At 44.2% G+C, this 13773-nt stretch overlaps 1 protein-coding gene across 2 annotated transcripts; it reads right to left on the minus strand.

Annotated features, from left to right (window-relative positions):
* Nucleotides 1-1212: 1212 nt before the first annotated feature.
* On the minus strand, nucleotides 1213-11246 carry LDHB (lactate dehydrogenase B). 2 transcript variants are annotated; one of them, XM_033057879.2, is made up of 8 exons: nucleotides 11111-11246; nucleotides 9797-9928; nucleotides 7172-7289; nucleotides 6507-6680; nucleotides 4547-4720; nucleotides 3236-3353; nucleotides 2276-2399; nucleotides 1213-1560 (listed from the first exon to the last, which is right to left on the minus strand). In XM_033057879.2, exons 2-8 carry the CDS (start codon nucleotides 9920-9922, stop codon nucleotides 1393-1395), a joined length of 1002 nt encoding a protein of 333 aa, XP_032913770.1. In that variant the 5' UTR covers nucleotides 9923-9928; nucleotides 11111-11246; the 3' UTR covers nucleotides 1213-1392. The 2 variants fall into 2 exon arrangements, with proteins under 2 accessions (XP_032913770.1, XP_032913769.1); XM_033057878.1 differs by lacking the exon at nucleotides 11111-11246 and adding an exon at nucleotides 10606-10792.
* Between the last annotated feature and the right edge of the window lie 2527 nt (nucleotides 11247-13773).

Consider the following 13773-nt stretch of genomic DNA (forward strand, 5'->3'; position numbering starts at 1 on the left):
ACTCCCAGAAGGGGAAGAGCCCATTTCCTATTCCCTGAGACAGCTGAAGCTTCTTCATGCACATCACTCAATCCTGCAAGGTAAGGTCCCACAACACAACTTTGAATTACTTCATTGACTGAGAAGAATACAAGAACAAAGCCAGGAAGGAACTGTGCAAGGTTCCTGTACTAAATGTGCTCAGGTGAATTTTCCTAGTGGGTGTGTCCTGAAAAGAGCAGCACCTTGTGCTGCTAAATCCAGCTGATCATGAACAATTCTTAGCAGGAACTTTAATCCATCTAGTTGTGGAAAGCTTTCAAGGTCTCCACACCAAGCTAGGAGAGCAGAATATAATTTTCTCCCTCCTATTGGCAAAGAAGTCTGGAATTTAGCCTGTAACTAAGAATAAAACATCGCCCGAGGTCTCCCTGGGATACCCTTTGTAAATAATGCTGTCAGCAGCATCCCATGCATATTTCAGTAACTACATGATCCTTACCGAATCACAGAACTTAACCTCCAATATAACAACACTTGCATGATCTTCCCTTTCAAAAGGAACTACAGAAGCTACCTACTTGCAATAGTGCTTTAGTCCAATATCCAAAGCATTTTAATGCAGATAGAAAAGAGCTTTGAATTGCTCCAGCACAGTCTCGGACCATTTGTTATAAAACAAAACTTACAGGCTCCACAAGACAGATGGATTTGATGCTGTCTGTCCCCTGGACATTTAGGTTGAGCAGTTCTATTTCATGGTTAATATTTACTCCATAATGGTAAATGATTAAGAAATAAACTTCAGGAGTTTTTTTTAAATCTGCTCCCCCGCCAGTATGTAAAGACTAACAATTGTGCTGAAATGTAGAGATTTAAGACCCAACTTGGTTTGTTTAATAAACAAGATCAATCCCACAACATTCCAGTCTAAGTCCAGAAAAAACCTTGAATTTTGGATAATCAAATATAAAATGTTTTTCTAATTATAAGAACTAGACACCATTAACAAGCAAAGAATTTAATCCAGAAGAGAGAAGGATCTATGGGACTATTTCTATGCCAGTAGCACACAGAACCTTATTGCTGGCATATTTCTGGCTGGTGGCACAGAGCCAAATGCTCATTCCATTTCCTCTACCCACGAGTAAAACTATGAAGTTCTCTATCAGAAACAGGTCTGGGAATGAACATCATTTACATACTGAAGAAAGAGAAACTAGGACAACCAAAGACGCCTGAAAGTTGCTTTATTTGTTTGTAAGGTTTGTGCGTTACAGCAAGCCTAGTTTAGCTACCATGGACCAAAGTCTGGAAGAATATTTTATGTTAACCATTGAGATATACGGTGAGTAGAGCCCACATCTGAAACAACATGCTGTTTTTCTATTGCTGGAACCTAACATTCCTGAGTTACAGATCCTTGAGATCCTTCTGGACGTTCCACAGTGTGTCCGCGCTCTTCCTCAGCTGGGTCACCTCATCATCCTTCAGCTTTTGGTTGATGACACTCGTCAGGCCAGAGGCACTTAGGACAGAAGGAAGGCTCAAGAAGACTTCATTCTCAATGCCATACATGCCCTGTCACAAACAAAACAGATCAGACACAGGCCTGTCACCACAGATCTGTGGTTGGTTTATGTTGCAGGGAACCTCCTCAGAGCAGAGCTCAAAAACCATCATTCTACAACCTGCACAAAAATTTCAGCCACGATGTATTCAAGAAGATAAACAGTATAGAGATGTTTTTGACCAAATGCCTGGCAATACCAAACAGCTGATGGCAGAAACACCACCTTCAAACCTCTCTCTTACTCTTAGTTCTCTACAGCAAGGAGCCGAAAATGTTCAGACACAGGACTAGGACAGGCCAACAGAGGGAGCAGCTCCCCCTGCTCACAGCCTTGCTGCAGCAGAGGTTGTGGAGCTGGTACAGACCACAAGCAGCTCGTTACACCAGCTATAAAAGGACAGTGGCTCCTGGAATCACAGCTGGGCCTCCAACAAGTCTTCCACTTTAACACTGAAACTTCCTTTCAAGGAATCTGCATATGCCACACATGGCAAAGTTTCACATAAGGCTAATCCTGCACAGAGAACTTTATTTTCAGCTCCATACTTGTGAGAGGAGTAGGCTAAGAGGTCAGCCTAGAGGAAACAACAATAGTAAGATGCCATTTGAAATTCAAAGTAGTAATTTAAAAAGCTTCCTTCATTCAGCACCTTGCTAATTGAGGCTATTTAGCTTGTCCAGAACAATAAAATGAGCCAGTGTCCAATTAGCCCAAGTTCTTACCTTTACCAGAGTAGCAACTGAATGCACCCGGTACAGGTTCTTCAGCATGGTCTCACAGAGGTCAGCCACACTAAAGCCAATAGCCCAGTTTGTGTATCCCTTTAGTTTGATCACCTCGTAGGCACTAAGGAAACATTGAAATATAACTTCATTAAGATGTCCTCAAGCAAGTCACTGCAAATTACAAGCCTTAATTAGTTAATTAATAGCTATTTAAAAATTTTCAAACTTCTGAAACACACTAAGTTTCAGAATTAAAATGTCCAAGTTATGTATTTCAACATTAGAGGATGAAGTATAAAATCTACATTATCCCCTAGGCATAATAAAGAATCCTGTTCTCACAGGATTAGCTAAAAACAAAATTAGCTCCCATCTAGGAAGAGATCCTAGTGTTAAGTAAAAAAAACACGGCTATACCTGACAATTTCTCCGTTTCGGTCAGGGGCATAATGGTATAGGCAAACATTTACAGTCATAGCACCACTACATCCTGAGGTTTTTAGCCAACATCTGCACACACTTTACCCCAATGAGTGTATACTCATTTCACAAGAGAGTTAGCAACATTTAGTCAGCTGTACACAAACTCTCCTGCATCCATGAACAGAATTTTCCCCAACTCCAGCACTCTGCTCACAAAAACATGCTACCTCTTCCTGGGCTTGTGCCCTTTGAACAAAGTTACCCACTGAAGAAACTCCATGTGGGAAAACAAGCACCCACTGCTCTAGGTTCTTCAGAACTTGAGTGGGTTTGTTATGCAATAACTTGTTTCCCTGCAGGGTAACAAATCTTACCAGCTGAAATCCTGCATTTCTGTGTTTAAAACAGCAGTCCCACTCACTCAAGCAACTCTCCGCCTAAGAGGGCATGAAAGCTGCACCAGAACAGAGGCAGAGTGCAGACAAACTGTTGTCAGCACGGCATCCATCCACATTATCTCTCAGGTCATCATACCTTGCAACCACTTCTTTGTGGATCTCTTTCCAGTTTTCAGGATCTTTGTCAGTTCCCATGTCAGGGTTCAGCTCCTGGAGGCTAACCCCTGCCACATTCACTCCACTCCAAACAGCCACTGCAACAGAGGCAGGACATCAGTGCCAACAGCACTCCGCTTTTCCTAAGTAAAATACTTGGAAACAAAGTAGGAGCAGCCACAATCACAGCAATGGTTGAGGCAGGTTTTGAGTATTTATTTAGCTACAGTTAAATCTGTCAAACATGAGACTGTTTTAGTACTGGCACTTTAACAAGTCACTTGTAACATGTGACAGCAGAACTTTCAGACTCTGGAAGTTTCTGAAGTCAGAAACATCAAATTCTAGTAAAAAGGCATATTTTAGCTACCCAGCCTTTTAGACCTGATTTTGCTCAAAACTTTTGAAGTTTCAGTATTAGGATTAGCCTTCAGGAAGTCTATTCTTATTTACACGAATAAGAGGGTAGCAATAGGCAAACTTAGAATATCAAGACAGGAATTTGCACCTCTCCCTGCATCCCAGAAGCTCAGAGGTAGGATCAGTCTCTGTTTCTGGGAAGGAAGCAGGAATCTGGAGTTACTTCAAAGCAAAAGCAGTTTTGACAAAGACACAGGATAAGCTCTGCAATTGCTAATTTCTGCTTTCATTAGTGTAGGGCTGGCTACAATAACTGCTGCTGTTGATCTGACACTGTACTTTGATCAAATGCAATGGGACAGTGAAGAGGTGGATAAACCTCTTAGAAATACACAGCACCAAAATATAAAGCAGTAACAATCTACATAAACATTCTGCTGCAGCATTTGAGACTTGGAATACACAAACTGAATTAGGGCAGCTAAACTTCTCTGATTTCACATTTTAAAACTTAAACAGCAAGGAGAAAAGTCACAAAATAAGGTAAGGGATAATTTTGTTAGTCTGAACCTGGACTGCTAGAAAAACAAGTTCTGCTATTGACCTAGCAAGTGCTTTCAGAGAACTGTGCTACAGTCTGTGGAATGGTACTCCAAAAACTGAGGATAAAGAGAAGGAGCAAGCTGTAGCCTTCACACAACACTGGCCTTGTCAGTTCAAGCTCTAATCATACAGCCACAATCACATTTACTAAGTACAGGTAGGTAGATTTCCTGTACCTCTCTCAACTCTAATCTTCATAAGAATACTGTGAAATAGCAGTTACTCAAGCTCAGCTGCAGCTGCTCCTTCAGAATCCTGTAACAAACCTCAGGCCTCAACCTCTGATATGGTAATGCTCATTCCCAAGGAGGTCAGAACTGCTCCTTACCACTGGAATCACCATGCTCTCCCAAGATCCAGCCATGGCAGCTGCTTGGATGGATCCCAAGTCTCTCAGACATCAGGTAACGGAATCTGGCCGTGTCCAGATTGCAGCCACTTCCAATCACACGGTGTTTTGGCAGCCCACTCAGCTTCCATGTGACATAGGTTAATATATCCACTGAAAGGAAAAGCATGCATGGCAAATGAAACTCCACTCGCACCAAGAATGCTCCAACAATTACCTTACTGAGCACAGCAGGGCAATCAAGAGGGCTCAAAACACAGTTGGGCTCACTGGTCAAGGAATTTTGGATCTGACTGTTCGGGGGATTAAAAAGGATGCAGTGCTTGAAATTTTGAACAGTAGCTTGATGGGTCCTAAGAAAATTTGAGGAAGGTCTTTAGAGATTAGATTCCTGCCAGCTAAAGTTGGACACACTTTTTTTGGTCACAGCTAAAACCCCAGGGCGTTCAGAACTGGGACTGATCTCATGTGGCTAAAACATTCCAGCAATTTATTGAATAATGCTCCCTTCCAGTTCACCATCACAACAACAGGTTAAACAATTTATGATCAAAAGTCTGAGATTTACATACTCTTTACAGCTGCTAATTCCTTCAGTTTAATTTCTTGATTTGTGCACTAAGCACTTTCTGCATCTACCACCTCTGCAGCATGAAAGGCCAGATGAGCAACGTGCTTTAGCTGCATGTGTTTCTAAAAATACAGTTTTAGGAAAAAACCCAAAGCTAGGTAGGGCAGACAGAAGGATGTGAGCAGACAGAAAAAAACTCTAATCCATAGCTCAAAGCAACACCAATAACCAGGCTGCAGAAATTGACTCCAACTCTGAGGAGCCAGGCAGTTCTCAGGAGGGAACACATTTGTGTACACAGATCTGAAATGCATCATTTGCTCTGCTCCGGCACCAAAGCGCAGTTCATACCTCGCAAGTGGCATGTTCCCTACAGCTTTATCTGGGGCAGGGAAGGCCATCAAGGTTACACCCCCAAAGTCCCTTCTCATGGGCTCACAATGAACTTCACTATATAAGACCAGTGGACAAAACTCCACACACTGAGAAAATAAAGGATTATAAAAATAATTCTGCAAAAGCAACATGCAATTTTCCTCCTACAGCTATTCTGCTGGAGAGAAGTCGACAGCTTGAATTCAGCTTTGCTAGAAAAAGAACAGCCTGATCTTTGTCTCACTTTGATTTTCAGGTAAGTGCTTAAAACAGCCTTAAGTTCCTGAACTTGCTCAGAACACTGGCTAACTGTACACCAGCTAATTATTCAACCCACAACAAAGCATGCACTGGTTCCACTCTGCCAGGTTATCTTTAAAAGCAGTGTCACTTCAACCACCACAGTTCTCCAGTACTGCCTTGAGATGTTGAATTAAGCAAAGACAACCGTACAGGAACACCCTACAAAGCACATCAGAACATTTACAGTCATCTTCAGACATCCAAATATCCAAGCAGTCTCAGTGCAATGAGATACTTGCAAGTGAACACAAATATGCATAATTAACTCTTTTTCTGTTTTAATTGAACTGTGGAGTACAGTCAGCCCTTGTTTCACCATAGGCTTCAGCATGCAAATTCTTTTTCCTGAAAATATAGTCATGACTATAGGGCAAGTTCTTCATGGTGAGAAACAGCCCTATCCTATCCAGACACAAAAGCTATCCATTAGAGATAAAAAATTTAAACTTCCTGCTGCTTAAGCCAAAGTATACAAAGAACTTACTTATCACAAAGCATTATTTTAAAATACAGACATCATGACAAGTTCTGAATGAAGAGAGCATCAGAAAGTACCGAGTATTTATCTGTACTCTGAGATCTCCACAACAAGCTATTAAGTTTCAACAATTTGTATTTGAAGAGATTTTCTGAGAACTGTTTCATCTTGCCAAACTAAATTTTTAAGTATTTAGGAAAAGGCTGCTTTACCTGGGTTGGAAACCACCAGGATGATGCAGTCGGGGCTGTACTTGACAATCTGAGGAATAATGAATTTGAAGACATTGACATTCCTCTGCACCAGGTTGAGCCGACTCTCCCCCTCCTGCTGACGGACTCCTGCAGTCACCACCACGATCTTGGAGTTGGCAGTGACAGCATAGTCTAACCAGAGCACAGGGGAGAAGATACAGAGTGTGTTTAAAATAATTCCACTAATTCCAGTAGCATTGTGCTAATACAGGCATTATAGGGAGCTTCTGCACTGTGCATTGCATTCAAACCCAAAAACATGAGACATCAGTTTGAAAGCCAGCACCATCCCATAACAGTGACCTGATACATCAATATGTGGGTGTTGGGAGTACATTTAACCATCCTGACTCTTATTTCCACTATGAAAATAAAACTATTTCCTCTACATGCAGTTTTACTGAAATCAATTTTACTAAACAAGCCCCAAATTGCAAAGACATGTGATAGCCCACCTTAAGAGCCACTCCCATCATGGTGTTCATCTCAACTCACCCCAACTCAACACACTTCACTTCTTGCAATGCCAAATCCTAAGAGTTCTTTAGGACTGCACAACTAGTTCTCCAATATTAAGCAAAGTCACAGAACATCAGTGTTAAATCAAAGAAACTGAGGTGCACCTTTGTCTGCTACGATCTTGTGAGTGTGAAGGAACACGCTCCCATGCTGCAAGTCCATCATTTCTCCTTTTAGTTTGTCTTCCATAACATCAACCAGAGCAAGCTCATCACAAAGACCCTGAAAACAACAGAACTTGGAATCAATGAAGAATTCACATCAACTTGTAGCAAACCCTCTAAATGTATCCAGCAAATAGGCCTGTTTTAAATATTTAAATATCTGAAAGAATGCACCATTTTATTATCAAGTAAGTATTCTTTCAACATGCCACCAGTCAATTCATTTCACAACAATATACAATGGGAACAGACTTCCTCAACACTAAAACTGAGAGAAAAAGGATTCTTCAGCTATTTTTCTCTACAGGAGCTACTGGTGATATTTAGGTTTCAGAACAGATTTAGGTTCCATTTCTAAATCAGTGTGGTAACATCAAATGACTTGTCTTTGTACAGGAACTAAATAACCAACATGTATGTTTCAGAGCCATGCAAATTTACTTATTTAATACCACACCAACAAACAGAAATCAGTATCAGAGCCAAGCATCTTGCACAAGTCAAACCTACATCATATTGGTCAGCAGTGGTTGAACATGAGCCAGCCCAGCTAGCCAAAAAGGCCAAAGGCATTCTGGCTGTACCAGGAATAGTGTGGCCAGCAGGACCTGAGCAGTAACTCTCCCCTTGGGCTCAGTACTAGCAAGGCCACACCTCAGATCCTGTGTTCCCTCACTACAAAGTCACTGAGGGGCTGGAGTGTGTCCAGGAAAGGGAAGGGAACTGGGGAAGCACCAGGAGAGGCTGAGGGAGCTGGGAAAGGGGCTCAGCCTGGAGAAAAGGAGGCTCAGGGGAGAACCTTTTGGCTCTGCACAACTCCCTGACAGGAGGGGACAGCTGGGGGGGGTGACAGGCTCTGCTCCCAGGGAACAGGATACACACTGTGCCAGGGGAGGTTTAGCTTGGATAGGAAGAAAAAATTCATCACAGAAGGGTGGTCAGGCATGGAAACAGGCTGCCCAGGGAAGCCTTGATGTGTTTATAAAACTTCAAGATGTGGCACTTGGGGACATGCTGGACTTGGCAGTGCTAGGTTAATGGTTGGTCTCAATGACCATAAGAGATTTTTTCCAGCCCATGTGATTCTATTACATTATTATAATTCAGTTACAAGAAACAGATAGTTTTATTATAAAAACATTTTATACTGCAGCTTATAGTTGTGAGAGAGTAAAAGCAGAAGCCTGACTGAAATAAACTCCATGTCATCATCCATGCTTGAAGAATTTAAAACCAGTTCTTACTCTGGGTTTGGTGCATACTGTTCACTAACAGTAAAACTTTGTGCTTAGATACCTGACAATGCAGTTTGATCCTGCTTAAAGTGCATTAAATGAATGCTGAATTGTGGTTCAATCTGTGATAACATCACCTGGCTCCCTCACAGGTTACAGCATTTCAAAACCAACTGATTTCAAACCATGAGAAGCAAACATGTGCTTAAAAATATAAAAACCCACAATGAGCTACCACTGTTTTTCCATTCAATTTCTTTTTACTTGTTTTAAAAACTATTTGCCACTGTCGCATCAGTTTCACTGGGGCCTGCTCTTACTATCAGTTTTTCCTTGTTCACAGGGCTCATGAATATCAGCAAGTGAAAGGCCTTACTTTTTTTTTTTCACAATTAAACATGCATTAAAACATGCATCCTCAGGGTAACAGATTGGAGGGTCATCTACAAACAAAATACAGCTGGTTTATTTGTACAAGCAAGACTTTCACCTGACTGTGAACTACCTGATTTAAGACCTGCCCCTGCAAGGGTGCAGGGCATATCTGTTAATGCCTTCTTTAAAAAAAAAAAATTCTGCCATTCCCATCTTTCCGAAGTTAATCAATTCACAATATTCTCTAAAAACAAAGTGCAAAGAACAAGACATCCTCATTGATTAATAAGCCTTTATTTTGCTCAAAGACTGCACCATGAGATTTGACAAAAATAACCCACAAACCAGTAACAGGAAAAGTCATAACCTGCAAGTCCAGCCCTCTGTTTTCAGTTATTTAAAAACTAGCTAACACCTCTCTGGAAAAAATAAAGGAAAAAGGAAAAAATACAAGGAAAAAGGGCTTAAGAGAAATCAAGAAGCTGCTGAAGGGGATAGCAGTATTTTCAGTTACCAGGACACATATTCATCAAAGTAATAAAAAGCAAACACTCTTGATTCCTATCCTATATTTTACCTAGATTTTTGCTCTGTCCCCATTCTTTGCCCTGCAGAGCTCCTGCACCAAGCAAACTCCAGCCTTGTTGAGGAAGAATAAAAAAATTTAAAGAGTAAAATGAGAAGTTTGGCAGGGGTTGCAGAGTCATTCCTACCTACATTTTCCCAGAAGCCTGGAAGCCTAAAGAGACATTTACTACTAAGCACAGACAGAAAGGTGAGAGAACAAGGAGAGGCTGAATGTGGAGGTCAGGCTTGTAGGTCACTGCTTGCTCACCCCAGCTGCTAATGATTCCTTCCTGTGCCAACCTCCCAAACGTCCCACCCTTTGCTAAGACAGGCAGTGCAGAGCACGACAGCATGGGGGCTTGGAGAGCAGGCTGTCCTTGAGCCGTACCTTTGCAAGGATGCTGATAGCAGAGGCCATCCCAACCTGGCCAACCCCCACAACCGTGATCTTGTTGTTGGGAACCTCGGCTCCTTCCGCGATGGGGTTGATCAGCTTGTCCTTGACAGTGGCCATGGTGTTCTGCGAGGAGAGATGGAAAGATGTGGATCAGAGTGAGCCAGAGGGAGCTGAAAGGCATGTTCTGAATGGAGAAGGCACCTGCCACAGCCGGGTCTACCTCAGGCAACTCCAGGCACGCTGCCCTTGCTCGCAGGGCTCCTTCCCCCCACACACACACCCTCCGCGGCCACGGAGCTCTAGGTCCCTGCCTCCCTGCGCCAGCCAGGGGCTGAACGGGGACGAATTCGGCTGCACACCCCGCTAATGGCACTACCAGAGCCGCCCGCCGGAGGGGGAAATTCCACCAGAGCTGCCGGGCATTCACCTCTCGGCACACCGGGACTCCCCAAACCAGCCGGGCCGCAGGGAGCGGGCTGGGATCCCCCCGGCCCCGCCGAGCCTCAGGGCAGCCAGGGGCTCCGGCCACGCCAAACCTTCGGGAGCCACAGCCCGGCTCCGGCCACCCAAACCCCAACCTGAACCCTCGGGAACCGGGCCCGGCTCCGGCCACCCAAACCCCAACCCGAACCCTCGGGAACCGGGCCCGGCTCCGGCCACCCCAGGCATCACCCATTGGCCACGCAGGGATGCTCGGCCCGCGGCAACAGCCGAAGCCTAGCGGGATCAAGCAGCCCGGGGGAGAAGCGACGGGCCGGCTGCGCGGCCATCCAGCATCTCCCGGAGCGGGGTGTACGCACCAGGCAGCGGGAACAGCGCGGAAGCGGCGAGGGGAGCGCGGCGTGCGGAGCTCGGGCAAGGAGCGCTCCGCAACGGAGGGGGCGCGGGGCTCGGGCAACGAGCGCTCCGCAACAGAAGGGGCGCGGGAGCGTGAGGGGAGCTCGGGGCTCACGGCAATGAGCGCTCCGCAACGGAAGGGGCGGACCCGGCGGCGCGGCTGGGGGGAGGCGGCGGCCGCGCTCAATCCCCGCCAAGGACGGAGCCTCAAGGATGTCGCCGCTCCGCCCCGGCCCCGCAGTGGCGCAGGGCGGGCAGTGCTGGCCCGTCCCTGGAGCCATGTCCCCATCGGGTGCGCGGTGCTGCCGCGGCCGGGGGTGGCCGTGCGACACTGGACACTGATGGCCTCGGCTCGCTCACTTGCGCAGGGGACAACTGGGCTGTTGGTCCCCGAGAGTCACAGAGCCACAGGCTTGGTCAGAATCGCTACAAGCGAGATTAAAATACAGCAAAAATAAAGCATTTTACCTGTCTTTCGGGGAGAAGTTGCTCAAGGTGAGGGTATCTCCTCAGTCAGGGGTATCTGATTTCTGCGCTCGCTGATGTCTGGCCTGAGGCCGACTCCGGTTGGATTTTTGGAGGTTGGACGAATCCCTCGTGGAGGCACACAGCGATGCCTTGGCAGGAATAAGGGATGTAACCTGAGGCAGGCCAACAAAGAATGTAACCCGAGCAGAGCCACCACCGGGCCCCCTCCCTCTCCCTCGGCTTTGGCCAGACCCACATCACACTCATTTTATTTTTTGCACGATGTCCCAGTGGGGCATACTTTATAAATGGCAATAAGCGCGAATGTAGCTTAACGCCTTGTTAATGTAATAAGCACATCCGGCACTGTAAGTACCAATGAGAATCAGATTATATTTTCCTTTTCCTCAGACCCATGGAACACACTAACTGAAAATTTAGGTGTGCCGCTAAGCAGAGAAAGAAGTGATTTCTTGGAATCCCTCCAGGACCAAAGCAAGCAAAATACGGAATAATAGCAAACCGTGTTTTCATCTAGTGCTGTAACATTACATTTTCTAGCTGTAAAGGAAGAAAGTAGAAGGGAAACACTGAATGTATGCAATTAGTTCCAGTGGGGAAGAAGCCGGAAAGCTTTAAGTTCCTCATCACACGTGATTTAGTCTCTCTCACTAGAGGGAAAACAGAACAGTAGATTCCAGAGTCCTCCCAAATAAGTCACTGGGTTAAGTGGGACTAGGCAGAGAGCCTAGCTCTGCCTGTCTACGACTATGGCTACCCTTTTAAAAATTTATTTATTTATTCTGTTGTTGCGGCTAGTTTGAAGTTATATTGATTTTTTTCCCAGATATTTTGCCAGGTTTAGTAATAACTGGATTAATTCCCTGTAGCTCACCCAGCTGCCAAACAAACGGTGTGAGCATGAGAGAGGTGGTTGAGCATGGTGGTGAGCAAAGGATGAAACCTGCTTTTTTGGGCAGCAGATCAGTACAGATCCATGCTGGTTTTAAATCACTCTCTAACCGTGGCCTACTTTGCTTATTCACATTGTTTGAAGTTGCAAAGGGTCCCCTGCAGGGAAAGAAATGCGTTAAGCCATCCATATGACACTTCAGGTAGCAGCTTGCTATAAGAAAATCAAATCAAGACTTTGAAGTTACAGCTGCGGTGGGAGCTGGAGGTAAATAATAATTACACGATGAAATGTAAGGGTCAGAAAATCTATCTTCTATAAACACCACAGGAGCATGCACAGCTGAAATTAAGGAAATAGGGAGGAAGGGAAATAAAAAGATTCTGCAGAGATTAGGGAAGGACCAGAGGAAAGTTTTTTAATTCCTGAACCATAACCAAGGGTCTTTGTCCTGCCAGTGCCTGTTATGAATATCATTCACCACTGCATTGTGCCTTCTTTGGACAGGATCCTTCTCACTCCTTGTTAACTTAAAACAATCAATTATCACAGTAGCATTTGGAATTAGAGAGGGAAATGCCACGTTTCTATTTGCAAGATATTAAAGCTTTAAAAGGCAGATTGAGCTGTTTACCACAGGTTATAACAGCTCTTCTGTGCACTCATTTAGATCAGACATCATTTTGCATGCAGTGCTAAAAGCACAGGCTATTTAATCACCTCCCTGAAGTCCTTCAATCTAAATAGACAAGGCAGGAGCAAGACAGTGGGTGGAAGAAAGCAGCTTATTCCCTCTTCTCTTTATTATTTACTTACTTATTGTTCCAGATGATGGACGATTGAGGCACAGAGAGGTGAAAAGATCTCCCCAGGGTCACATGGAAAGTCTCCTAGTAACAGGTCACAGTTTCAAAGTTCAGCTCCAGTTTGGCAAAATAGGCATTTTTGATGCAGTGCAGTTCTCCAGAAAAACAAACCCTAATGTTAAGGGACACAGTGTAAGTAAATTTGCCAGATAACCTTCATACAGTTACAACATATTTTGTGTATACATTTTAATCACATTCAACTTTTAGGTTGTATACAGAGTGTGTCATTAGGTAAGTCTGAGATACTTCGCTACTTCCATACTTCCATCTGTCCCATCATCTTCCCAAAATGAAAGTAGATAGGATTTCCCTGCTGTTTCTTTTTTCCAAAACTACCCTTGAACCTGATGAAAAAAAGAGAGATCTCAGTTGAAAAACTCTATTCATGTGTCTGTTTCACACAGCAAGATGCTGTTGTGGCCATGGTCTGATGACAGCCAGAGCCCTAAATCATGAAGAATTTAACCCAGGAAGGGAAGGAACCCATTACACCACAGGATGGGATGACAATGTAAAGATTCTCTCTCACTGTGTTAGATCTGGTGGATCAGGTCCTTGCCCTAGAGGATGGACATGTTCTAAGCATTATTGTGTGTGGATGTAATGAAGGGAAAATAATTAGATGTTCAGCTTTGCAAAATAGAGAGAACTGAATTAATCTGCTGGAATTTGTTAAGTGCTGTCACACACAATGCTGGCAGATGCTGAATTAAAATTCTGGTCCACCTATGGTAATTCTGTGCTTCTTCACTTGGATTTGCCATTTGGAGGAAAAATAGATCACACAATAAAGAAAAATTATATTGGAGTGACAGCTTTGCAAGCTTCTTCTTCCCTGATTTTGTTTGAAGGAAGGGTTCCTTATTTTTGGCAGTGAGCTG

Source organism: Catharus ustulatus, chromosome 4 (genome assembly GCF_009819885.2).
Source record: "Catharus ustulatus isolate bCatUst1 chromosome 4, bCatUst1.pri.v2, whole genome shotgun sequence".
In the NCBI taxonomy this organism is placed as follows: domain Eukaryota; kingdom Metazoa; phylum Chordata; class Aves; order Passeriformes; family Turdidae; genus Catharus; species Catharus ustulatus.